We start from the raw sequence: 25,932 nt of genomic DNA, 5'->3' as shown, positions 1-25,932 counted from the left end.
TGTAGGCATTTTTTTCCCAGCTTTATTGAGATATAATGGACAAATAAGATTGTACTATGTGATCATTCAATATGTATATACATCGTGAACAGAGTCGCACCACTGAGTTAATGAACACATCACATCCATCACCTCATATTTCCTTTCCTTTTTTTTTTTTTGTGAGAACTCATAAAGTTCTGCTCTCTTAGTAAATGTCCATTATACAGGACAGTGCTCAAGTAGTCACCATGTTGTACTTTAGATGGAAGTTTGTACCCATGTACCAACCACTGACAAACCATCATTCTACTCTGTTTCAGATTCCACATGTAAATGATACCATGCAGCATATTTTTCTTTCTCTGTCTGGCTTATTTCACAGCATAGAGCCCTCTAGGTTCATCTGTGTTACTGCAAGTGGCAGGGTTTCCTTCTTTTGGTTTTAAGATTGAATAATATTCCATTGTGTGTATATACCACGTTCATTTTACCTGTTCACCCATCCATGGACATTTAGGTGGCATTCACATCTTGGCTATTGTGAATAGTGCTGCAATGAACATGGGAGTGTAGATATCATTGAGGTGGTGATTTAATTTCCTTTGGAAATGTACCCTGAAATGGAATTGCTGGGTTGCAGGATGGTTCTACTTTTAATTTCTTATTTTTTAAAAGATTTTGTTTATTTACTCATGAGAGACACAGGTAGAGGGAAAAACAAGCTCCCTGCAGGGAGCCAGATGCAGGACTTGATCCCAGGACCCTGGGATCATGACCTGAACCGAAGGCAGACGTTCAACCACTGAGCCACCCAAGTGTCCCTTCCCAACAGCATTTATTGAGGACACCATTTTTTTTTCTCATTGTATAATCTTTGCTCCTTTGTCAGAAATTAATTGAATATATACATGGATTTATTTCTGGTCTCCTATTTGGTTTCATTGATCTGTGTGTCTGTTTTTATGCCAATTCCATACTATTTTGATTCCTATAGCTTTGTAATGTTTGAAATCAGGATGAGTGATGACTCCATCTTTATTTTTCTTTTTCAAGATTGCTTTGACTATTTGGGGGTGTTTTGTGGTTCTACACAGAAAGAGAAGATTGTTATTTCTCTCTCTAAAAAATATACCATTGGTATTTTATTGGGAATTGGGTTAAATCTATAAAAAGCTTTGGGTGTATGGATATTTTAAAAAATCTTAATTCCAATTTATCAGCCTAGAATCTTTGCATTTATTTGTGTCTCTTTCAGTTTCTTTCATCAGTGTTTTAGTTTTCAGAATATAGGTCTTATACCTCCTTGGTTAAATTTATTCCTAAGTAATTTATTCTTCTTGATGCTAGTGTAAGTAGAATTGTTTTCTTAATTTCTTTTTCTAATAATTTGCTGTTAGTGTATAGAAACTCAACTGATTTTTGTGGATTGATTTTATGTTCTATCATTTTACTGAATTTGTTTATTTTAGCTTTTTGGTGGTGTCTTTTGGGTTGTCTATGTATATAATATCATCTGTAAACAGTTAATTTTACTTCTTCCTTTCTGATTCTGATGCCTTTTCTTTCTTTTTCTGGCCTACTTGCTCTGACTAGGACTTCCTCTTTTTTTTTTTTTTAAAGACTTTATTTATTTATTCATGAGAGACACACACAGAGAGAGAGGCAGAGATACAGGCAGAGGTAGAAGCAGGCTCCACGCAGGGAGCCCAACGTGGGACTCAATCCTGAGACTCCAGGATCACGCCCTGGGCTGAAGGCGGCACTAAACTGCTGAGCCACCCAGAGATCCTCCTGACTAGGAGTTCTTATACTATGTTGAATAACTGTCTTGTTCCTTATATTAGAGGAAAAGCTTTTCACCATTGAGGATGATGTCAGCTATGGGCTTGTCATATATGGCTGTTATTATGTAGTGCTATGTTCCTTCTATATGTTGAGAGTTTATCATGAAAGGATGTTGAATTTTGTTGAATTTTTTTTTCTGCATAATGAGATGGCCATATGATTGTTATCCTTCATGTTGTTACTGTGTTTCACACTTACTGATTTGTGGATGTTGAACCATCCTTATATCTCAGGAATAAATCTCACTTGATCGTAGTTTATCAACCTTTTTAATAAATGTGCTGTTGAATTCAGTTTGTTAACATTTTGTTGAGGAGTTTTGCATTTATGTTCATCAAGGATATGGGCCTATAATCTTCTTTTCTTGTAATGTCCTTGTCTCCCTCTGATTTCAGGGTAATTCTGGCCTTGGAAAATGAATTTGAAAGTATTACCTCCTCTTCTAGTTTTAAGATTTTATTTAAAAAAAAGATTTTATTTAGTTATTGAGAGAGAGAGAGAGAGAGAGCATGTGTATGAGCAGGGGGAGGGGGAGGGTCAGAGGGAGAAGCAGACTCTCCACTGAGTAGGGAGTCCAAAGCGTGCTCAATCGCAGGACCCTGGGATCACGATCTGAGAAGACACTTAACTGACTGAGCCACCCAGGTGCCCTTCCTCTTTTATTTTTTGTAAGAGTTTGAGAAGGATTGGTATTCTTTATTTTTTTATTTTGTTTCAAGTTTTTATTTAAATTCTAGTTAGTTAACATATAGTGTAATATTAGTTTTAGGAGTGGAATTTAGTTTTAGAGTGGAATTTAGAGATTCATCACTTACTATAATACCCAGTGCTCATCACAAGTGCCCTTCCTAACCCCTATCACCCGTTTAATCCCCTCCCCTCCATCAACCCTCTGTTCTCTATATAGTTGAGTCTGTTACATGGTTTGCCTCTCTCCTTTTCCTTCTATGTTCATCTCTTGTTTCTTAAATTCCACAACGAGTGAAATCATATCGTATTTGTCTTTCTCTGACTGATTTCATTTAGCACAATACACTCTAGTTCCATCCACTTTGTTGCAAATGGCAAGATTTCATTCTTTTTTATTGGCTGAGTAATATTCCATTGTATATACACCACATCTTCTTTATCCATTCATCTGTCAGTGGACAATTAGACTCTTTCCATAGTTTGGCTATCATTGATAATGCTCTGGGATGCCTATGTCCCTTTGATCAGTATTTTTGTCACCCAAGCATCCTTTGGGTAGGACTAGTATTCTTTAAAAATCTGTTAGATTCACTAGCAAAGCTACCTAGACCTGGAATTTTCCTTGATGGGAGGTTTTTGATTATCTTTGCTTTCCATTTTCATGGGATTTTTAGGCATGTTAAAGCACACTTTGGGACGCCTGGGTGGCTCAGCAGTTGAGCATCTGCCTTCGGCCCAGGGCATGATCCTGGAGACCTGGGGTTGAGTCCCACTTCAAGCTCCCTGCATGGAGCCTGCTTCTCCCTCTGCCTGTGTCTCTGCCTCCCTCTCTGTCTCTCTCTGTGTCTCTCATGAATAAATAAATAAAGTCTTAAAAAAATAATAAAGTACCACCTCAATGGTTAGGAACACAGGCTTTAGAATCCAATTTGAGTCCCACTATGTGAACTTGGGCAAGTCACTTCATCTCTCCAAGCCATAGTTCCCTTATCTGGAGAATGGAGGGTAATGATACCTGCCTATTAGGAGTGTTGAGAAGGATAAATGCCATTAAGTATGTAGAATATTTAGGACAGCGTCATGCACACAGTTAGCACTTGGTAGGTGTTAACAATGATTATTATGTGTCTTGAAAATTTTAGGCTTCCCCAAACTTAAAGTTAGCACTCCTGGACTTCTCTGGCTCTCAGTACTTGGTGAAGAATGTTGACACTGGAGCCAAATTGCTGTGTTATCTCTCTTGTGTGATCTGGGGCAGGCGAACCTTTTGTACTAGTTTCCACATCATTAGAAAGGAGGGTAATAACAGTACCGACTTCATGATGTTGAGGTTAAATGAGTTAATATTTGTTTTTGTTTATTTAATGAGGGTTACTATTTGTTAAGTGCTAAGAACAGTGCTTGCCACACAGTCACTGCTACACAAACATTTGTCAAGTAAATAAAAATGAGCTTCCTCTCTGTTGTTGCTGTTTGTTCTTCTGGAGTCATGACATCCCATCCTTCTCTGCACTCATCCTGGCAGGGACAACTCCTCACTTAGTACCTGCAGCAGTTGGTTCAACATCTTAAAAGAAATTGGACCTGGGGGACCTGTGTGGCTCAGTCGGTTAAGCAGCTGACTCTTGGTTTCGGCTCAGGTCATGATCTCAGGGACATGGGATCAAGCCCCACGTGGGTCTGCTTCCTGTCCCTCTGGACCTCCCTCCTCAAATAAATTTAAGAAAAAAATTGGACGTTTATTTGCCTTAGAGGGTCATTTTTTTAAAAGATTTTATTTATTTATTCATTCATGAGAGACCCAAAGAGAGAGAGAGAGAGAGAGAGAGAGAGAGAGACAGAGACACAGGCAGAGAGAGAAGCAGGCTCCATGAGGGAGCCTGATGCGGGACTCGATCCTGAGGCTCCAGGATCACACCCTGGGCTGAAGGCAGGAGCTAAATCACTGAGCCACCCAGGATCCCCAAGAGGGTCATTTTTACAAAAGGTGATGATGCCCAGGAACAGGGTAGGTGGCTGTCTGCTTGGAATGGAATGGGAGCAAACTTCCTCAGTGCCAGTCTGTATCCTTGCAGCCTGAGGCTGTCTTGTTTGCTCTTCTGATTTCTCATCAGCTACAGGTGGCATGTTTTTCTGACTTAACTGGCCCCTCTTGACCCAGCAAAGAGCTTTGAGTTTGTGTGTGCTTAATGTGAAGTTGACACAGTCTTGTCTGTTTTATCCTTTCTGGCTAAATTAGGAAATGGAGGATTAGTGCATAAGCCCTGGGAATTAAAGCCATTTTGGGGTGCTGGGAAGACAAAAGCAAGTGTTGGGGAAGCATCAGCCACTGTTTCTCTTGCTAACTGGTGGTTTTTTTTTTTTTTTTTTTTAATAACAAGTATGAGCTCCACAGCTATTCTCTGAGCCTCATCAGATCCACACAGTTTCCTAAAGACCTGGAAATTTTGTTATCCACAGATTCATTCTGGAGAATCTTATTTTTTTTTCTTTTCTCCAAAGTCCTCAGTTCAGACAAATCATTCTGTGGGTCTCTAATTATTCTTGCCAAGCTAAGCAGATGACCTTGGAAATACAGGGACTCCTTAAATGAAAATTATATTTGAATACTTGGAGGAAGATCAAAATCCTCTTTATTTTATTTTTTTAAAGATTTTATGTGTTTATTCATGAGAGACACACAGAGAGAGAGGCAGAGACACAGGCAGAGGGAGAAGCAGGCTCCCTGAGGGGAAGCCTGATGTCGGACTCGATCCCAGGCCTCGGGATCACGACCTGAGCCAAAGGCAGACGCTCAACCGCTGAACCACCCAGGCGTCCCTCAAAGTTATCTTTAAAATGTACATGCCTTCGGCACTTTCTTAAGGCATGTCCATAAGATGAAGCACCCATGCAATGATGGAGTGGTGCCTTTTCTTCGGCGACTGTCCTCCTGGGACCAACCACTCAATTCATTTCAACCGGGCTTATCCTCATCTTGGAAAACATGTTTTTCTACAGGGTCCCGACAACATAAGGCAGACCTTGGCTAATACCAGATTTTCAAACTCCTCATTTTGGCTCCTGGCAGCCAGACCTTTGACTCTGGAATGCCCAGATGATGCAGGCTTGCTTTGCATTCCCTCAGATGCCCTGAAGTGCAGAAGGAGGATGTGATGTCCTCATAAGGTAGCAAATACCTTTTCTGAGTCACGGAGGCATGGTGATATCAGAGCTGGCTCCAGTCTGTCAGGAAAAGGCATCTTCTTGGAGGGAAAATGGGAGTGAGTAGATGGGAATGGTGCTGGGATTGGGATCCAAACACTACCACTCAGGAGTCTGGTGGATTCTGTATATTAGTTTCAGGATTTCTTTGCCTCCATCTTTTGATAAACGGTACTCTTGTGGGGCAAGCTTCTCTATGGGTAATAGCCTCAGGAAAAAGAAAAAAAAGCAAAATAGCTTTTGCTCTTCTGAGGCCAGAGCTTCCCAGCTCCAGTCTAGCAAGGTGCTCTAGAGATCAGTGAACTCTCTCTAGATGAGGCCTCTGCTTTCCTCCAACAAGAGTAACAAGAATAACAAAACAACAAAAGGGCTATTGATTTTATCTGGGCTCAGGAGGTTTACTAATAACTGTACTGAACCTTGTGATACTTTATAAATGGGCAGGCCAAGTGGAGATTTGTAGAGGAAACCAGAAACATCTCCATAATCCTGGAGAGACAGCCTCCAAATCACACGTGGCATTGGATTTTCCTAGTGAGACAGGAAGTGGGACATTAATTGTGGAATTAGATCTTACTGCTAACTTAGGAGTTTTGTGGTTTACTTAGCCTAGGCCACTGGGAAATGTCCCCAAGGGCCTCCCATCTGTGGTCAATAACTTCGTACACTCAGGTGCAGTCACCTAATTCAATATATACAGATCAATATGTTGTTCCCAAAGCTAATTTAACAACACTGACTTCTGGTTGTTTATCTTCTATGGCTTTCACTTAAAAAGTCTAAGATTTCAGGGGAGGGAGGCATGCTTCCCAGGATAGGGGGTATTAAGAAGCCCCATGTGGGGCCCAGAACAAAGTCTACTTCCAGCAGGTGGAGACAGTTACGTGAGATTTATGGACCAAGATGATAAACGTGAACTTCATGTCTTACCGTGATTTCAGAACATCTCAGCCTCACACATGCAGACTGAGCACTTCAAATCCTGCCATGTGTCTCAGAGCACAGAAAAGATTGTGAACACTTACCGTTGCTTAATCCGCATGTGATCTTTTACAAGACGAAATATTCTAGATCTTATTACTGTTTTTGTGAAAATGTCCCAGTTTCAGAAAGGGCTTTCCCCCTTTATATATATATTTTTGTAAATATTTTATTTACTTATTTGAGAGAGAAATACGGACAGCAGGAGAGGGAGAAGCAGACTCCCCACTGAGCAGGGAGTCTGATGTGGGGCTTGATCCAAGGACCCTGGGATCACTACCCGAGCCAAAGGTAGATGCTTAGCCAACTGAGCCACCCAGGCACCAAGCTTTTCCCTTTATAGAATGGAGTTTGCTTATTAAGTCTCAGTAGGTTGGACTTATTGTTTGCTCTAATAACCCAGGTAAGGCCAAGTGGTAAGAGCTGTAATCCTCAACTGTAATGTCAGTGGCAAGGGCCCTAAAACATCTGAACAGCTGGTAAAGCTGCATGTCTGTGGATTCTCCATGGGAGGTGAGTATATGGCATTTACTAAACATATTATGTGCTAAATGCATCACATCCATTTTCTTATTGAATACTTAAGGAAGTCTCACGAAACAAGATTTGTTATCCTCATTTCACAGGATAAGAACCAAGGCTTAGATTGATTGGCAAGAGTCCCAGAGCTGTGTGCCCACTCACTGGTTTCTATGGGCCCTTGCTGGGCAGTTAAGAGAACACGAAATATCGATCCTGTTGCATAGAATCTTCTTGGCATTCTACCAAGGCTCTGCGTGATCATTTCCTCCTTCTGTTCCAAGAAGGAAGATTCTTAACACCTGCAAAGCCAACACCATTGCTGGCTCACTGCCTGATTATAAGCCAGACACAGTTTTCTCAAGCTATCCTAAGAATGGGGTGTATTTTTAATAAATGGCCTGGTGCCCGGTGGACTCACAAAGATTTGTTGAGAAATAGTCATTTATTAGAGCTGATAACACTTCCTCTGTACATGAGTATACTTTGGGCAAGATCAAAGTCATATGAGGACCCTGCTCAGGTGTACTAACTCTCCCAAACAAATCTCTAAGTAGTTGGGCTGGGTGTTTTATCCCATGTTCCCTAAAGAGGTCACTATCCTCAATTAGTCTGGCCAGGTAGTGATCAGCTCTCTGTGAAACGGTGTCCTCTCTTGGTAGGTTAGGGAGTTGTCTATTTACGTGTTGTCTGTCATAGGCTAGTAAGTCCACCAGCAGAACCGTGTCATGACTCAGGTTCTGGGCAGGGTGTGGAATCCCTGAATATAGCATTTGTGGTTTGTAGGCACATTTCAGAGGGCAGGATTGGTTCTTCAGTGAAACCAGGGCACCATAATATGGAGATAAGACGACTTCCCAGTATAGTAACTTCTAGCCAAATTATACCTTCCCTTCCACCTCAGTGATACAATAGGGATGAACTGTTCATCACTTACGGTTCTGTATTTCAGCCTTATCATCCCCACGGATTCACATGAAGAACCGAGAAGGGTACTTTCCCCCAAGGCCTGCTTTTTCATTCTTGAGCGTAAACAGTTTTGAAAACAATCATCTGTTGACAGTCTGAATCAACTGACCACGTCTCCACCTTCCCACACCCCTTCTGAGTAAAAAGAAGAGATAAAGAACAAGGCTGGGAAGGAGGAAGGGCAGAAGTATTTATTGAGACTGAAATGGAACATCGTTCTCTTTAATGAGTTAACAGCACAGTGTGTTAAGAGGCTCGTTACAAACTCACTCCAAAATAAGGATGACCTGCAGTTCACGAACAGCTCTGCCAACTCCCGTGCCTTAGATCTGAGCAAACTGCCAAGGGGGTAGGACCTTTCAGCCCATGACAAATTATGGATTCAACTGCATCGATATTTAGATTTATTTCCACTGCACAACATCAATATTTCCCTTTGAAGACTAACATTGAATCACTGGTCCACGTTTATGATGTGTACTCGACAATCTAGGATCATTCCCTTATAGCTTTCAGGGTACAGGTAGTCAACATTGAACATTTGTTTACTTTTCCACCATCTTTGGCACAGTTTCTGGTTTTCTTAAATATAAAAAAGCACAGGTTTAAATTGGCTATACTGCAGAAACGTGACTATTTTGGATCTCCGTGTAAATACAAGTTTTTATGTTAAATGTTATTTTTAAGATGAGTGCTGAAGCACAGATTTTAATAAACTATTTCCATAAATTAGCATAAGAAGGGAAATGGATTGTAATGACCAGGGCTGAGATTACTGGACTACTAGTTGGAACCATCCTCCCTTGAGGAGGAGATGAGTTTCATACAATGGAAGAATTTCCCTGAACCACTCATAACCAAGATCTCATGTTGTGGGACTTCCTTTGCAAGAAGACACTGGCCAATGTGACTTGTTCAGTCCATCAGATCCATATTAAAATACAACTTAGCTGGTAGCTTGCCACTGTTGTTTAGGCCCTAATGGGTACAAAAGGGCAAAGTCCTGTCATTTTTAAGTGGGTCTAGTTGATCTTGGAAGAATGAAGCCTTCCAATTGGATAAAAACACATCCAGCCTTGTATGAGTGACACCTTTGTATACAATCGTATATAGAGCTGATATGGATTCCCTCATAGCAGCAGAATCTGGGGGTTGTAGATAAATGGTGATGACACCTTGGAGTATCTCCATAATGCATATCTGCTTTGAGGCTGACACACAGACGTGGAACAATCAGACAACATGATATTTCATTCTTGTGCTCCTGAGAGAGGAGTTTGGATAAGCCCCAAAGCAGATCTGGATTGAGATCATAGTTATTATTCAAGTACAAGGAAAGCTCTTTATTTCACATTGACAGTTCAATTCTGATCTCTGTCTGGCAACTTATATGAAAATAATAAATATATACATATATATATATCTAGCTCTATACTGAACACTGGGGTAGGAGTTACCAGTGTCCCAATACAGTACATTGAAAAAAGAACCTTCCCACAAAACCCCACACCCATCTTAAAACTCTGATTGCAGAATTGTGCTGGTCTGTTTTCTTTCAAAGTTGTTTCTTTGAAATTGGCTGGAGATGAGTTAAAAATGGACAATTTGGCACATTAATGGGGGGGAGGGTGTTTATATGCATTATAATCTATAAAAATGTGAGAAGTCAAAGGAAATCCATGCCAATAGAAAGCGAGTAAAAATTTGTAATCAGAGTATTTTTTTAAAAACTCAAAACACTGGACTGTGTATGAGAAAGCAATTTTTCTTCCATATCCATGTCCTAATCCAACAATTATGACTCTATTTACTTCCAAACTTTAGAATTTTTAAATTGCAGACAATCCAGCTTTCTTTTTCATGTATTTTCTTTCATGTTACCCCACCCCCAAAGCCCAGAACCCCGAGAGTGAAATCTGTGAATCCAAATATAGAAAATAATCTGGAAGTTTCTATATCAAATCCAATGTACAGTTGGCCATTAATGTTTTTCTTTTCCTTATTTAATGTTTGAATTTGCTAAGAGATGACTCTTATGGAGCTGTCCTTCATCATTCCTGGTCCTATGAAGCCAGGGACTCTAGAACTGAGAGGTCTGGGTGAACGAGATAGTGTCAGATTTGTCTACTGCGAAGCCTCCATTGACATAGGACTTCTTGGTATCTGAGTCTTCATTATCCAGTATTGTGGATTCCAAGGCAAACGGGTTCACGATATTGACTTCAGATGAAACATCCATCTGCTCCAGCTCCTTCTTAGAGAGCTTCTCCACAATGCCTGTCCCAAACGCATCACCGAGGACGTTCACCATGGTCCTGAACCGGTCCCTGGGGAAGAGAGAGGGTGAGTCTGACAGGAGGCCTCAAGTTCATTTCCATCTGCCACTGGGGAGAGAAAAGGATCTGAAGAACTCAGTTATGAATTAAGCAAATGGAGAGAATGCCATCCTCATGGTTGGACCAGAGAGGCTCTTCTCACAGGCCTGGGGGAGAAGGTGGCTCAAAGTATAGAATGAGCAAACGCGTTCCCTGGGTCTGTGCTCCCCAGAAGTCACAACGACCCTCCTGAATCCAGCCCGTCTCCCCAAATTCTGTCCTCTCCTCCCAAAGATCTGTGAATAGAGTCTTAGCAGATATTCTGGGGGAGCTGAGGGAGGGTCACAATTGAGCAAGCCTCTTACCCTAACCTCTGTCTTGGTGCATTTCTGGCCTCTCTTGGTGAAGGTGAGGGGATCCTGTGGGTGGCATATATGCCACAGGGAGTGTATGTGTGTACATCCAAGTGTTCCTGTGTGTTTGTGCATCCCTGGTGTTGTCATTTCTCTGCCACATTACATCACTGTACGGGCAAGCCAGCAGAGAGACAGCAGAGCACAGGCCCAGAAGACATGGGTCAGCTGAGGAGTAGCTTCTCTCTGTGGCGCCCTCGGCCAGCCTTAACTCCCACATGGCTTGGAGAAGACGCTGTGGCAGGAAGACATGGAGCAGAGAAGGAATCCTGGCGATACAAACTTAAGCTTGTCTTACCCCCAAGCCTTTACTTGTGCCACCACCCCTGATGATGTAGAAGATCTTGGGAAGATGGGCTGCCTTGGAACCAGGCAGTTCTAAATCTACGAGGCTGACCCAGGGCTGGGATAGGCGAGGGGAGCCTATATGGTTTGGAATGTCTGGGTCCGGCTTCTTCACCTTGCTCTTTTGTGTGTCTCTCCTCCCATACTCGACTGGTATCCTTGAGCATTATCAGGTATAATGAGCTAATGGAGATCACTGGCATTTTAAAAATCACTGCTCAAAGTTAGGAGGAGTTAATTTTTAAGCACATTATCAGATGGCCTGGTCAGAGGGAAATTAAAGCAGCAACAGATGGCTCATTAGACAATCTGAAGACAGAATGATGACAGGCTGCCGATTCTGCAGGGCTGGGAAGCCCGCCTCCTCATCCGGCCAAGGCAGTACATTTATTCCAACTCACAGGAGCCAGTCAACAGCGATGATGAGCGTGACATCCTCCGCCGGCAGACCCACAGCACTCAGCACGATCACCATGGTCACCAGGCCAGCCTGTGGCACACCAGCAGCTCCGATGCTGGCAGCCGTGGCCGTGACACTGCAGCCAAAACACACCAGTGCAAAAGGCGTTAGACACCCGTTTGTCCCTTTGGGGCCCCAGTGGCTGTTACTGGTGTGTCCCCAAATTGGCCGCTTCGAATCTGCTCTCTGCTGAGCATCAGCTCTGCCTCATTAGAGAGCTGTGGGGGACAAAGCAGGAGTCAACCTTCTTCCAGGGGGAGATGCGGCAAATCTCTCTAGTGCACGGATATGAAAAGCTGCCTGAGTGGCATTCAAAGAATAGGTAAGAGGGCTACTCAAGAGGAAGGCAAGAGTTCACCAAGTGGGGTATTCGTGGCAGGCATCAGCTGCCTATGCATGCATCCATCAACTACGATAAGTGCCAATTACCTCTCTGCCGGCTTTCCTTTCTTTCTCCCTGAGGCCATCTACTCACCCAGCCAACCATTAACTGGCATCTAACATGTGCCAGGAATTTATGTTGCCTTGAAGGATAGTCAGAGGGAGGCATACAGGTGGACGGGAAGGGTATTTCAGGTGAAGGTGAAGGAATGGGAAGGCGATCAAGCAGGTCTTATGCACTCTCTTGACATCATAAGACTCTTGGCCTCTGGGGCTGCCCTTTACAGCACAGAAAAAAGAGCAATGCCTCGGGTCTGAGGTACAAGTGTGTACCCCTGACTGCTCCAGTGGATGCACTTTCTGCAAAAGGAAGAGAGTTCTGGAGCTGGAAGAGGCAGTCAAAGGAATGTCCTTACTGTGTATTTAAAAAGATTCCTCTTGGACAGATAAAATGTGGTGCTGGGGATTCTTCTCTTTGGAATGTGGAATTTCTCATCAGCAGTATCATTCTTACTTAAATCTGGTCATTTTGGAGGAAACCCTCACCATGGCCTGAAAAGCCCCCAAATCAGAATAAATTTGAGAGGATGCCCACTCTACGTTTTGGATGCATGTTCTCATCCTGAGTCCAAGGAGGCCTCTGGGTTGAAAGGTGAAGATGTAGCAACTGTCCATTTAAACTAGAAGAATGCCTGATCCTGTCCACAAATCCATATTCTTGTGGACTCAAAGAGCCTCAGAATTCTTACGAAGCTGATTCTATTACTCATTCGTCTGCCTAATGATGTGCTGTAGATGGCGTCTGAGGACATGGTCACACCGAGGCCAGCCTTCTTTGACAAGTGTGTTTTCCTTCAGTGGCTGTGGCCACCAATTTACAGTAAATTACAGATTTCTGGGGTGTCCCGATTCCTCGAAAAGTTTCAGGCCTATGTAATCCTTTAGATCTGTTCTGACTTAAGTAATCTTTGGAAAACCTAAGTTTATTTCAATGCTGGTTGAAACAAGATTTAAACTGACTGCAACAGCAGGTTTTCTTTGCCAGACATGATTTGTGCCCATGCCCACTGATCCCTTTTGGAAGCCGCAACACATCAGGGTTAACCACATCCCTATAGCCTGTGGCTGGGCTTGAAACTCAAACCCCATTTTGTCAAAGAAAATCCTGCCCTTCAGCCTTGACCTTGCTTTCTGAACTTCAGCCATTTGACTGGCTTTGGTCTGAGCCTGGGAACTATAATTCTTCAGGTGGGGGAGAAATATGAAAACCTGTTCCTTCTACTTGAATATATTCTATTTTGTCTTTAGAGGGTTTTCACAGAAGAATACACAACAACCATTGGTAGGGAGTTATTTCTAAGCATTGAGATCTAGTTTTCAGACAGGATACTTGGCTTGGGTCCCATCCAGGCTGGCCTGGGGTGTGAACTGAAGCCAGTAGAGATTTTAGCATCAGAAAGACCTGGCTGTGCTGTTTCCAGTAGCAGCATGTCCTTAGGCAGGCTCCCTCTGAATCTCAGTTCTTCAGGTCGGATGGGGAGAATGTGTCTACTTCACAGGGCGTCACAAAGATGAAGTGAGGCAGTATATGGAGGGCATCCAGTATAGCAGCTGGACACACCAGATCCTTAAAACACTGATGTCACTTTTGCTACATCACCAGGTGCTACTCTCAGAGCTACTGCCCCCAGTATTACTACTCACTGCTACAAAACAACATACTATTGTCACGTCTTTTCCAAGCTTTTTCTAGGCCCTACATCCAGCCATCATCTTTTGTTATAAGAATATGCATCCTATTTTCAATCAGTCCTAACCTTTGATTAGTGAATATTACGATAAAACCACAAAAGGGTTTGGACTGGGTGGATGGCGCCTACGTTTCTTTGATGTCCAGGCCAAACGGACCGCAGAAGGAGATGAACTATGGGTCTCTTTAACCATCAGCCACATGAGCCATCACTGTAACTCGTGAAGGGAAAAGTCATGTTTATTATTTCATTATTCTGTCCCAGGCTGAGCCAGAAAGGATTTTAAATTTTAGGTGAATGATCACTCTGGGCCTCACAGTTGTGGTTGTTGGCTCTGGGCCAGTAGTTATTTATCAGCGAGTCTGATTTAAGGATACAGGGGTGCCTGGCGGGCTCAGTTGGTAGACAGTGCGACTCTTTATCTTTGGGGTTGTGAATTTGAGCCCATGTTGGTTGTTGAGATGACTTAAAAATAAAATCCTAAAAAGAATACACACCAGAGCATGGGGACAGTTTTGATGTGAATTATTTAGCTTCTCCACCCAAAGTTGATTTGTCTAGCAGTCAGGTTAACGACAACAACAAAAAACGGTTAGAAAGATCTAAGAAACTCATGACTAAGGGAGGGGGAGGGATTTGATCACAAAGTGGTAAATACCCAAAAGAACTGGCAGACTGGGTCCCACAGGCCAGGGCAAGGGAGGCAGCAAAGGACACTTGGAAGAACCAAAGTAACAACCGCTGGACCACAGGTGGCTGTGGGGCTTTCTTAGGAATGATTCAAGATTTCACTTTGAACATACTCGTCGCTGTTCAACCTATAGGACTTTACTCAAGCTCTTTTGGCTCAGGCTTCTTAAGCTACAGACACTTTTTATAGACCATGCAGCATAGATATAGTTTCCCAGCTGATGTGCCAATAGTCCAATTGGCACTTGTCTTCAGTTAGCTTCAAGGCAATAGCAATAAATACTTTATGATTTAGGGTTGGGGAAGACTTAAAAATATACTGTATTAGAACATTGTTAGAACTTACTTTCTGCCTGGAGTATATGCCTGTGCCAAGTACTGGGGATGTAAGAGTGAGTTAACTTGGAAAGGCCAGAGTCAACTTTGTATAGGCCTAGGGACTCAATTTAGTCCTAAACTTCCACTCTACACCGAATGAATGGTGAGTTAATCTCCGGATTAACTCTAAACCCAATCCATCCCTTCAAAGCAGCTCTGTCCAGTATAATTTTCCATGACAGAACCTAGTTCTATAATGATGGATCCTCCTATGTCTGCTTGGTCCAACCTGTGTGTGTGGCTAGTGGCTACCATCTTGAACAGTGTTGTTTCAGGGCAACAACTCTGGAAAAATTCATTAATGACGTTTTTAGCATCTACTTGAGCAGACAATCCATATGAGCAGAATTCTTTGCAGTATTGGGCTCTGTTGAGCATTTCATCCTTGGAAATCTCTCTTCTCTGAGTTTCCATGATGTGATGATTCCATAGAACTCTTCCTATGTTTCTGTTCCTTCTTGGGTCTCCCTCTTGGCTCTCTCCTCCTCTGTCTGCCTCCAATATTGGGATTTTCTAGGGCATAGTCCTTAGTCCTTTTCTATTTGCCACAAACCCATTGTCCCAGCCTTCTCATCATCTCCTGGGAACTCACTATGGACACACTGTTCTAAGAATTTTACAAGCGCTGACTTAATTACCACTACTTACATAAAATGTAGGTACTATTATTATCCTCATTTTACAGGTGAGAAAACAGAAGGGTACAGAATTCAAGTACCTTGGCCAAGGTCATGATTAATCATGGTGAAGCTAAGACTCAAACACAGATGATGGACTCCTAACCACATGCTTGATGACTGCCCTCCCGCTGATGCCTCTGACATCATATCTACACATTTTTTACTGCAGAGTTCCACCTGGATGTCCTGAAGGCATTTTAGATTTAATGTGACAAAGAGTATAAGCTCTTTATCCTCCCACCTAGGCTTGCTTTTCTCTTCCACTAGTCTCTGTTCTGATAAGCACCATGTACCAGTCCAGAACCATCCACCAATCCTGGAGGTCATCCTAACCACCCCTGTTCCTCACTCTGAATCCAACTGATGATGCCTCTTGAATTCATTAGCTCTTTTCCATCCTCAGGGACAGTGCCTTGATTGTTAGCCTTTTTTTTTTTTTTTTTAAGGATTTTTATTTATTTGAGAGACAGAGCACAATGGGAGGCAGGGGAGAGGCAGAGGGAGAAGCAGGCTCCCCGTGGAGCAGGGAGTCTGACGCGGGGCTCTATTGCAGGACCTGGGATCATGACCTGAGCCTAAGGCAGATGCTTAACTGACTGAGCCACCCAGGTGCCCCTAATATAGGCCTTTTAATTCTTTACTTGGGACTGCTACAGTAGTCTCCTAAATAGTCTTCTAGCTTACATGCCTGCCCCCATCCAGTCCATCTGCCATATTTATATTTCCATGATACCCTTTGAAAATGCAAATCTGTCCATATTATGAAAGACTGAGTTTTCAAACTCTCCCTCTTTGCCGATGACATGATACTCTACATAGAAAACCCAAAAGTCTCCACCCCAAGATTGCTAGAACTCATACAGCAATTCGGTAGTGTGGCAGGATACAAAATCAATGCCCAGAAATCAGTGGCATTTCTATACACTAACAATGAGACTGAAGAAAGAGAAATTAAGGAGTCAATCCCATTTACAATTGCACTCGGGATCCCTGGGTGGCGCAGCGGTTTGGTGCCTGCCTTTGGCCCAGGGCGCGATCCTGGAGACCCGGGATCGAATCCCACATCGGGCTCCCGGTGCATGGAGCCTGCTTCTCCCTCTGCCTGTGTCTCTGCCTCTCTCTCTCTCTCTCTCTCTGGGACTATCATAAATAAATAAAAATTAAAAAAAAATTGCACCCAAAAGCATAAGATACCTAGGAATAAACCTAACCAAAGAGGTAAAGTATCTATACCCTCAAAACTATAGAACACTTCTGAAAGAAATTAAGGAAGACACAAAGAGATGGAAAAATATTCCATGCTCATGGATTGGCAGAATTAATATTGTGAAAATGTCAATGTTACCCAGGGCAATATACACGTTTAATGCGATCCCTATCAAAATACCATGGACTTTCTTCAGAGAGTTAGAACAAATTATTTTAAGATTTGTGTGGAATCAGAAAAGACCCCGAATAGCTAGGGGAATTTTAAAAAAGAAAACCATAGCTGGGGGCATCACAATGCCAGATTTCAGGTTGTACTACAAAGCTGTGGTCATCAAGACAGTGTGGTACTGGCACAAAAACAGACACATAGATCAATGGAACAGAATAGTGAACCCAGAAGTGGACCCTGAACTTTATGGTCAACTAATATTCGATAAAGGAGGAAAGACTATCCACTGGAAGAAAGACAGTCTCTTCAATAAATGGTGCTGGGAAAATTGGACATCCACATGCAGAAGAATGAAACTAGACCACTCTCGGGATCCCTGGGTGGCGCAGCGGTTTGGCGCCTGCCTTTGGCCCGGGGCGCGATCCTGGAGACCCGGGATCGAATCCCACGTCGGGCGCCCGGTGCATGGAGCCTGCTTCTCCCTCTGCCTGTGTCTCTGCCTCTCTCTCTCTCTCTGTGACTATCATAAATAAATAAAAGTTAAAAAAAAAAAATTAAAAAAAAAAAAAAAAAGAAACTAGACCACTCTCTTGCACCATACACAAAGATAAACTCAAAATGGATGAAAGATCTAAATGTGAGACAAGATTCCATCAAAATCCTAGAGAAGAACACAGGCGACACCCTTTTTGAACTCGGCCACAGTAACTTCTTGCAAGATACATCCATGAAGGCAAAAGAAACAAAAACAAAAATGAACTATTGGGACTTCATCAAGATAAGAAGCTTTTGCACATCAAAGGATACAGTCAACAAAACTAAAAGACAACCTACAGAATGGGAGAAGAGATTTGCAAATGACATATCAGATAAAGGGCTAGTTTCCAAGATCTATACAGAACTTATTAAACTCAACACCAAAGAAACAAACAATCCAATCATGAAATGGGCAAAAGACATGAACAGAAATCTCACAGAGGAAGACATAGACATGGCCAACACGCACATGAGAAAATGCTCTGCATCACTTGCCATCAGGGAAATACACATCAAAACCACAATGAGATACCACCTCACACCAGTGAGAATGGGGAAAATTAACAAGGCAGGAAATAACAAATGTTGGAGAGGATGCGGAAAAAAGGGAACCCTCTTACACTGTTGGTGGGAATGTGAACTGGTGCAGCCACTCTGGAAAACTGTGTGGAGGTTCCTCAAAGAGTTAAAAATAGATCTGCCCTACGACCCAGCAATTGCACTGTTGGGGATTTACCCCGAAGATACAGATGCAATGAAAGGCCAGGACACCTGCACCCCGATGTTTCTAGCAGCAATGGCCACAATAGCCAAACTGTGGAAGGAGCCTCAGTGTCCATCAAAAGATGAGTGATTAAAGAAGATGTGGTTTATGTATACAATGGAATATTACTCAGCTATTAGAAATGACAAATACAGGCAGCCTGGGTGGCTCAGTGGTTTAGCACCACCTTCAGCCCAGGGCATGATCCTGGAGTCCCAGGATCAAATCCCACATCAGGCTCCCTGTGTGGAGCCTGCTTCTCCCTCTGCCTATGTCTCTGCCTCTCTCTCCTCTCTGTTTCTCTCATGAATAAATAAAATCTTTAAAAAAAAAAAAAAAAAAAAAGAAATGACAAATACCCACCATTTGCTTCAACGTGGATGGAACTGGAGGGTATTATGCTGAGTGAAGTAAGTCAGTCGGAGGACAAAAATTATATGTTCTCATTCATGTGGGGAATATAAATAATACTGAAAGGGAATATAAGGGAAGGGAGAAGAAATGTGTGGGAAATATCAGAAAGGGAGACAGAACGTAAAGACTGCTAACTCTGGGAAACGAACTAGGGGTGGTAGAAGGGGAGGAGGGCGGGGGGTGGGAGTGAATGGGTGACGGGCACTGGGGGTTATTCTGTATGTTGGTAAATTGAACACCAATAAAAAATAAATTAAAAAAAAAAAAAAAAGAAAGACTGAGCTCCTTCCATGGGCGCCTCACATGAAGCCTTTCATGAGATGATCCCTGCCTGCTTGTTCCTCTGTGTTCTCCATATTGTACTCTATGCTAGTGTGTCCAATAATGTGTCCTCTCCAACTAGGCCATGATGTTATCACGAGCCCCTGTACATGCTAGTCCTTCTATCCCAAAAGCTCTTAGGTTCCTTCTTTTCTTACTAAATTTTTATTCCTCTTCTAAGACTTAACTAAAACTTCCCCTTCTCTGGGAAGCCTCTAACTCACCTTCCCTTCCTTCTCTGGTGACTCCATATGCCCTTGAACCTCCATAATAGTTCTTATCACACTCCCCAGCATTTATTTAGTTATCTGTATCCCCCTATATCCTGGGGGCCCCCTGAAAGCAGGGGCTGGCCCTTATCTAACCCCGAGTTCTTGGCATCTGTTGTGTGCCTAGCACCCAGTGGGTGTACTGACTCAAGAATGGTGATGCCTTTGGCTATCCAGACCCTGAAGGAGAAATCCTGCATGCCATGATTCTACTTCCTGTAATAAAGTTGTGTTTAATCCTGGGAAGGGACTTTATAGACGAAGAAAATCAATCTACCAATGGACCATTCCTGATCTCCTTTCACAGGAGATCAATCTCTTACCCCCACAGGCGATTTTTAGTTGAGACAATTCCAGTAACAGAAACGAACATGAGTGTGACCCCGTGCCCTACCTGATGGTGATGATCTGCCCAATGCCCAAGTCCAGGCCATTCAACTGCGCAATGAACACAGCTGCCACAGCCTCATAGAGTGCAGTCCCGTCCATGTTGATAGTAGCTCCCACGGGCAGCACAAACCTAGTGATCCTCTTGTCCACTTGGTTCTTTTCTTCTGCACAGCGGAAAGTGACAGGCAGTGTGGCTGAACTGTGTGATAAAAAGAGAAAGGAATCCATGGTCTAGGAATGCTAGAGCTCAATCCCGGCCTGAAGAGATGCTTCTATACCAAAAACTAAACCAAGAGCCCAAAGCAGGGATTTTCTGCAGGCCCAGGAATGAGAATGTGCCGTGTCTACTGCTGCTCCAAGTTACATGGTAACCCCTACCTGGGCTGCAGGCCATGCCATGAGGGCAAGAAATACCCAGTAGGTGCAGAAATGTTTAAGGACACGGGCAGAGAATGTAGAGGTCATTCCTTGAGTTAACGGCATCTACAAACGCACAAGCTATAGCTGGGGTGTCATCAGCTGCATGTGGCTGGGACAGCTCTCGACTGCGGCCAGTGAGAGCAGACTAGGTGTGGCCCAGAGATCCTCCCAGACACCACTCTTCTATTTACCTGGAAGAGATCATGAGAGCCGTCAAGAGAGCCTGAGCCATTCCCATGGCGAATCGGAAAGGGTTCTTCCGTACAACTATGAAGTAGATCAGTGGGAGAATGATAATGGAGTGGATCGCGAGGCTGTGAATGAGAGAGAAGCAGGTTCATAGATGATACCCTCTCCTCATATTAATCCTTTTTTTTCCAAAAAGCTTTTTTTTTTTTAATTCATGATATATCACTTGATTTTCATAATGACCCAAGAGAAAATGAAAAGCAGGACAGGGACATATGTCTCCTTCATTCAACCACTGAGGATTAGGAGACTGACTCAGCAAACGAAGTATTTTGTCAAAGCAGTGAAGCCAGTAGCTGCATCCACATTTCAGAGCTCACAGAACAGGTATGTCATGCTGCCAAGCCCCTTATGTGCTATTCTTGCAATAGGTACTAACATCACTTCCTCTTGCTGCTGAATTCTTATCCCTCTTCTAAGGCTCAGCACAAGGGCCCCCTACTCCAGGAAGGCTTCCCTCACTTTCCCAGGTCAAGTGGACCCTTTCATCCATGGTAGCTCCATGGCTCCACATAAACCTCTACCATAAATTCTTACCATACACCCAGGCCCTCTGTTCCCTGGGCCACACTGCTGTCCTGCTGGATGGTGCCCATCTAAGGGCAGGCAGGATGCAGTAAGGAGGAAGTCCCTGCCCTCCTACAATCATTCTTCAGGACTGACCCTCTTTTCTTTATTATTCCTGCCTTCTGAAACGATTCCTTGTTTCATGTAGAAATACACAGGTTATGCAAAACAGGGGACTTAAAAAATGAGACCAAGCCAGCAGATGCCTCTAGGGGGCAACTTAGAGTTTACAGATCAGTTATGCAAAGCTGAAATAAGAAGAAATGGCCATTGAAAATACAGATCCTAGAGGTCCATCGTGAGGGTCTTCTAGATCCCCAGCTTGTGGCTAAGAACTATGAGAAATTTAGTTTTCTTTTAGAAACCATGGTAGGGGTCATTGAACAGAAACAAGCAGAAATGTGTTTTAGCATGATATGCCTCAGCCAAATCACTGCCTGTACACAGGTCCTGGCCTCTAGAAGGGTGGAAAGCCCTGCTTCCGTACCCTGGGGCCCTGGGATTGGACATTGGCCCTCCCATTGTAGACATCCAGGCTTCTCCTTGGCTGACAGGGCTGTGCTCTTGGTAAACACAGATTAACTCCCCAGGACACTTGGGTTCCAACAGGTGAGCTCACTGCTCAAGGTGGGTGTTTGGGGGCACTGACCTGTGGGAGTGTTGGATGTTGTTTATTCATTCCCTTGGTCCATATTTCTTAGCACATGTGATGTATCCTGCCCCTGCTGGATATCCAGGGGCACCATTCCTAACTTTTCCCACCCTGTCTCCCCTCAAGGAACCAGTAACTGGGCTTAGATAAATAGTAAATGACCTGTCCCCAGGCTGCCTCCCTGTTTTTCATAATTCCTCCCAGCCTGAAGATTTTCCCAACATCCTCTCTGACCCTCTGATGGTGCAGAGTGTGGTAGTGGTTACCAGTCCCATCAACAGGGTTGGAACCAACTGGCCACCTGCTCCTACTTGCCCAAGTCTCATTTCATTTAGGCTCTGCCTGATTTCTTTCTTGGGGTTGGGGTACTTGTGGGCTATTCTTACTAGTCTGGTGAGTTTCCATCCTTGGAGAAGTGAATGCCAAGAGAGGCCACCAGTAGGTTTTGCTCGTTTCAAAAATGATTTTAACACAACTAATAAAGGCAGCAATAAACCATGGTCCAGGCTGTTCTGCCAAGATCTGGCAATTAGCACAGTATGATCCTCCCCCAGTACAGCTGTTAAAGGGCAGCCCTCCACCCTGCTCTCTTATCTCTGAACCCCCTCTTTCTCCACACATGGGAGAAGCCGATTATAACTGAAATGCAGCTTCTCAGCAGCGATCCATTGGCTCAAACACAGTTCCTGCTTCCCCTCTCTCAAGTCTGACATACCCACTCAGGACGGTAGCCATGTAAAGGCCTAGCTTGCGGAATATTTCCCAGTCTTCAACTTCTATGATCTTCCCAGCAATCAGGAACAAAATGCCAAGTGGCATGTAACTAGAAAGCAAGCAGAGCAAAGACACTCCCATTATCAGGTGTCTTCTTGAGGTGGGACTGCTGTGCAAAAAACAAGCCAGGACATGCCCCCTGGCTCAGTATGTGCGCTCAGCTGGGAGGAGCACCTGGTACACAATAAAGCTAAGGTGCCAGCCTCAGGCCCTGGTGGACCACACTTGGCGCTTGAGGCGCCAGGGTTCAGTACCTGTGCATGTACACACATGGTTAAACAGGTGCATATCCCATGCCTTGCTCCCGGTACACATATGTCCAGTGGATGGTCCCATCTGCAGATCTCAACTTTTGCTTGACCCTCCATACATGGCCACCATGTTCTTTCTATCTCCGGTCATCTTGTTTCCCAGGTGGTAGATTCAGCAACCGAGCAATACAATTAGTAGCGGAAGTGGTCATAACAGCTCTGTTTCTGGAGTCCTAATTACATGCCTGGTATTGGGTTAAGTATTTGACATACATCATGTCCCTTAATGTACTTCTCCCAGCTCAAGGGGGAGACATTTATTATCCCCCCCCCTTTTTTTTAACAGATGATGAAGCTGAGGTTCAGCGGGAGTAAGTGGCTGAAATAATTAAACCTTTTGCGTCATTGTCATTGTCTACATTTTGGGGTAAATAATGTTGAGTCAACTCAGTATGAGATAAATGGGGGCAGAGATCACCTAGAAAAGATAGACTTTTTGATACTTCCAGGGATGGGGCAGATGTGTAGGTGGCACCGCTGGTATGCTCATCTAAGGAGAGCACTTTGTGTTCTGATGTGTAAAGAGCCCCTTTAAATCACTATTTTAAGAGTTATTTCTTAGATAAATGCTGGTTGGGGACAAGCCGATCAAGGGCTTTGGTAGAAAAGACAATGGCTGATATGCAGATTCTTGTTATTCTTGAACTAACTCCTAAGTAATATGTAGAATTACTGACTATTCTAGTGTCTCAGCATTCCATGTTTATCCTTCCTGGGGTGAGGTCAGTGGAGAAACACAGGCCTCTGTATTCTAATTTTGAGGAGACAATTGTCAGGAGAAGCAAGATGGCATTCACTGGCATCTACTCACCACATAATGATCTGAACAATTTTCATGGTTGCATCACTTAGAGCATTGAAGAAATCCACCAGAACCTGTCCTTTTTCTCCCATTTTTCCAATGACAAGTCCAAAGACGAGGCAAAAGACAATCAGGCCCAGGACATTTATGCCATCTGAATACATGCCTACGACTTTGTATTCCTTTGTTTTGTTCTGTGGATCAAAACCAAGAGAATATATTGATGCACAATTATAACTTTGTTGGAATGCAGAGGCCCTGAAATGAGAAGATTCAATAGCCAAAATAATAAACTAGTAATCTACCCATCAGAGTCAACAATACTTGGGGAGAAGAAAAAAAAAACACAACAAACAACAAACCACCTACGCATGTATCAAGTTTGTACTGCCCCCACCCTCTGCCACTGAAGTGATTTTTTTTTTCCTTTTTCTCAAAAAATCCAAACTTGAAGATGTCTTTTGAACATTTCTTATTCTGGGATATCTTGCATTTTTAACAAGAACTTTAGAATGAAGGCACTTTTCAGGGTTATTTTAACAACTTCGCTACATTTGGAGTGTGTGAAAAAGATGGGAATTAATAATGAAGGAAGAGCAAAATATTTACCATGGTGAACATTTTTAGGATATCTTACTATCTGTTTTATCCTGGTGGTGAAGAAAAGGAACATTGTTTACTGACTCTAATCTTGGATGATCAATGGGACTTTAGAGATATAAATATATTTTTTAAAGATGTTATTTATTTATTCATGAGAGACAGAGAGAGAGAGAGGCAGAGACACAGGCAGAGGGAGAAGCAGGCTCCATGCAGGGAGCCCGATGTGGGACTTGATCCCAGGACTCCAGGATCACGCCCTAAGCCAAAGGCAGGCGCTAAACAGCTGAGCCACCCAGGGATCCCCTAGAGATATAAATATTAACCAAATGCCTGCTACTATAAACCATTCCTTCACCGGATCCCGGGTAAGAACAGCAATGAAAAAAAAAAAAAAAAAAAAAAAAAAAAAAAAAAAAAAAAAAAGAACAGCAATGAGATGCTGAGAAAACTTAATCCGAGTGGGGGCAGCATGAGATTTACTGCGAGATTTCACAGGGAGATAACATAATCTCAGTGGTACAAGCCAGGTTTATAAAGTATTATAAATGGTTGATAAACTCCTGGTATGCCAGCCATTTTTTACTTATAATCTGATATGCTCAAATTCGTATTGATCAAACAGCTAGAGTGTGCTTGGTGCACTGGCTACAGTGTTAAGTCTTCAACTACAGCGAGATAGATAAGATTAACTGTAAGAAAAACAAACCAGTGATGGCGAGGTGGTGCGTAATTAACTGCGTGGCCAAGCTACAAGATGCAGGCATCAGACAGAGATGGAATTGATGGCCGTGGGGTGAGGGAGAGTTCAGCCTGAGTGGCAGGCAGCCAGGAGATGAAAGCACACTTCAGAAAAACGGTGTAAGCAGGCCAGTCATCATGCACTGGGCAGCCCCACCCTGCCTGGAGAGTCCCTACTCCCTACTCCTCCTTTATGGCCTCCAAAGGCTTAGTTTGTTTCTGTTAAATGCCCCCAGAGAATCCTGTTCCTCCCAATTGCAATGCTCACTGCTGGTCATCTGAGGGCAGAGGGCAGATCTGTCTGCACCAGTGGCATCTTGATGCCTAGCAAGCCTAGCTCATGCAGGGTGCTCACAAAAGTCTTCCCATGTGAAGGCGGGTAGAAGGAGGAACTGAGGGTCTGGATGGGATGGAGAGGGCCACTGGGAGGGGACCTGGGAAACCAGGGAAGAGCCCAGTGGCAGAGGGTCCTGAGCCAGCTTGAGGACTTACGACTTTCTGCAGTAGAAAGCAGGAGCAAACCGTGGCCTATCTCATTTGAATTTCTAAGTCTCCCAAACATTTATTATTATTTTTTCCTTAAATCTTCTCTTTCTATTTGGAGGCAGAGAATGTTCAGCATAAACCTACTATAGGACTATAAGAGGTACTATGTCAGGCCCATACGTTCTAACCTCTAATGCTGAAATTCCAATACCTCTCAAAACCCATGGATTTTAATGATGGGTATACAGCAAATTCTTGGTGGCAGGACCTATTCTGAACTGAGACCAGGCTACTTAGGGTTTATTTCTTTCATCTGGCAGGATATCCACAAGTTTGCCGCAGGACTGTCGCTGTCCTTGATCATAGAGAGTTGTTGCCAATTCCCCTTAAGTGTGTTTGCGTAACATACAGTGCCTATACCATGTGGCCCATAGAGAGTAAAAAACTCTGGACTCTGAATCACATCTGGGAAGAGAGTTTCCGATAAGGAATGTGGCCCTGCATCTCCACATTTCCATGGTCATGCAAATCTAAAGTAGTTCCCAACTCAACTCAAGGAGTGACAGAGATAATAGAGATAACAGGACTCATTCTTTTCTCTGTGTGGTTCAGTTCCTTCTCAGAATGCGTGGGAGTCAAGTTCTACAAAGTGGTC

At 43.4% G+C, this 25,932-nt stretch overlaps 2 protein-coding genes across 2 annotated transcripts in view; one reads left to right on the top strand and one right to left on the bottom strand.

Annotated features, from left to right (window-relative positions):
• Positions 1-10,491, top strand: part of SPATA6L (spermatogenesis associated 6 like) — a 66,745-nt gene extending 56,254 nt beyond the window's left edge. Inside the window, exons 14-15 of the transcript XR_012037497.1 lie at positions 7,106-7,215; positions 8,174-10,491. The gene's annotated coding sequence lies outside the window, so the exon portion shown is untranslated. The remainder of the gene's footprint in view (positions 1-7,105; positions 7,216-8,173) is intronic.
• SLC1A1 (solute carrier family 1 member 1) overlaps positions 8,360-25,932 on the bottom strand; it is an 80,084-nt gene continuing 62,511 nt past the window's right edge. Inside the window, exons 7-12 of the mRNA XM_072840279.1 lie at positions 23,460-23,644; positions 22,279-22,386; positions 20,287-20,409; positions 19,680-19,874; positions 11,665-11,799; positions 8,360-10,517 (exon numbers count right to left, since the gene is read on the bottom strand). Coding sequence (XP_072696380.1) covers positions 10,271-10,517; positions 11,665-11,799; positions 19,680-19,874; positions 20,287-20,409; positions 22,279-22,386; positions 23,460-23,644 — 993 coding nt within the window. The 3' untranslated portion in view covers positions 8,360-10,270. The remainder of the gene's footprint in view (positions 10,518-11,664; positions 11,800-19,679; positions 19,875-20,286; positions 20,410-22,278; positions 22,387-23,459; positions 23,645-25,932) is intronic.

This window comes from Canis lupus, chromosome 1 (assembly GCF_048164855.1).
Source record: "Canis lupus baileyi chromosome 1, mCanLup2.hap1, whole genome shotgun sequence".
Taxonomy (NCBI): Eukaryota; Metazoa; Chordata; class Mammalia; order Carnivora; family Canidae; genus Canis; species Canis lupus.
The sequence above is the reverse complement of the archived record's forward strand: the minus strand, read 5'-3'. Positions and strand labels throughout refer to the sequence as shown.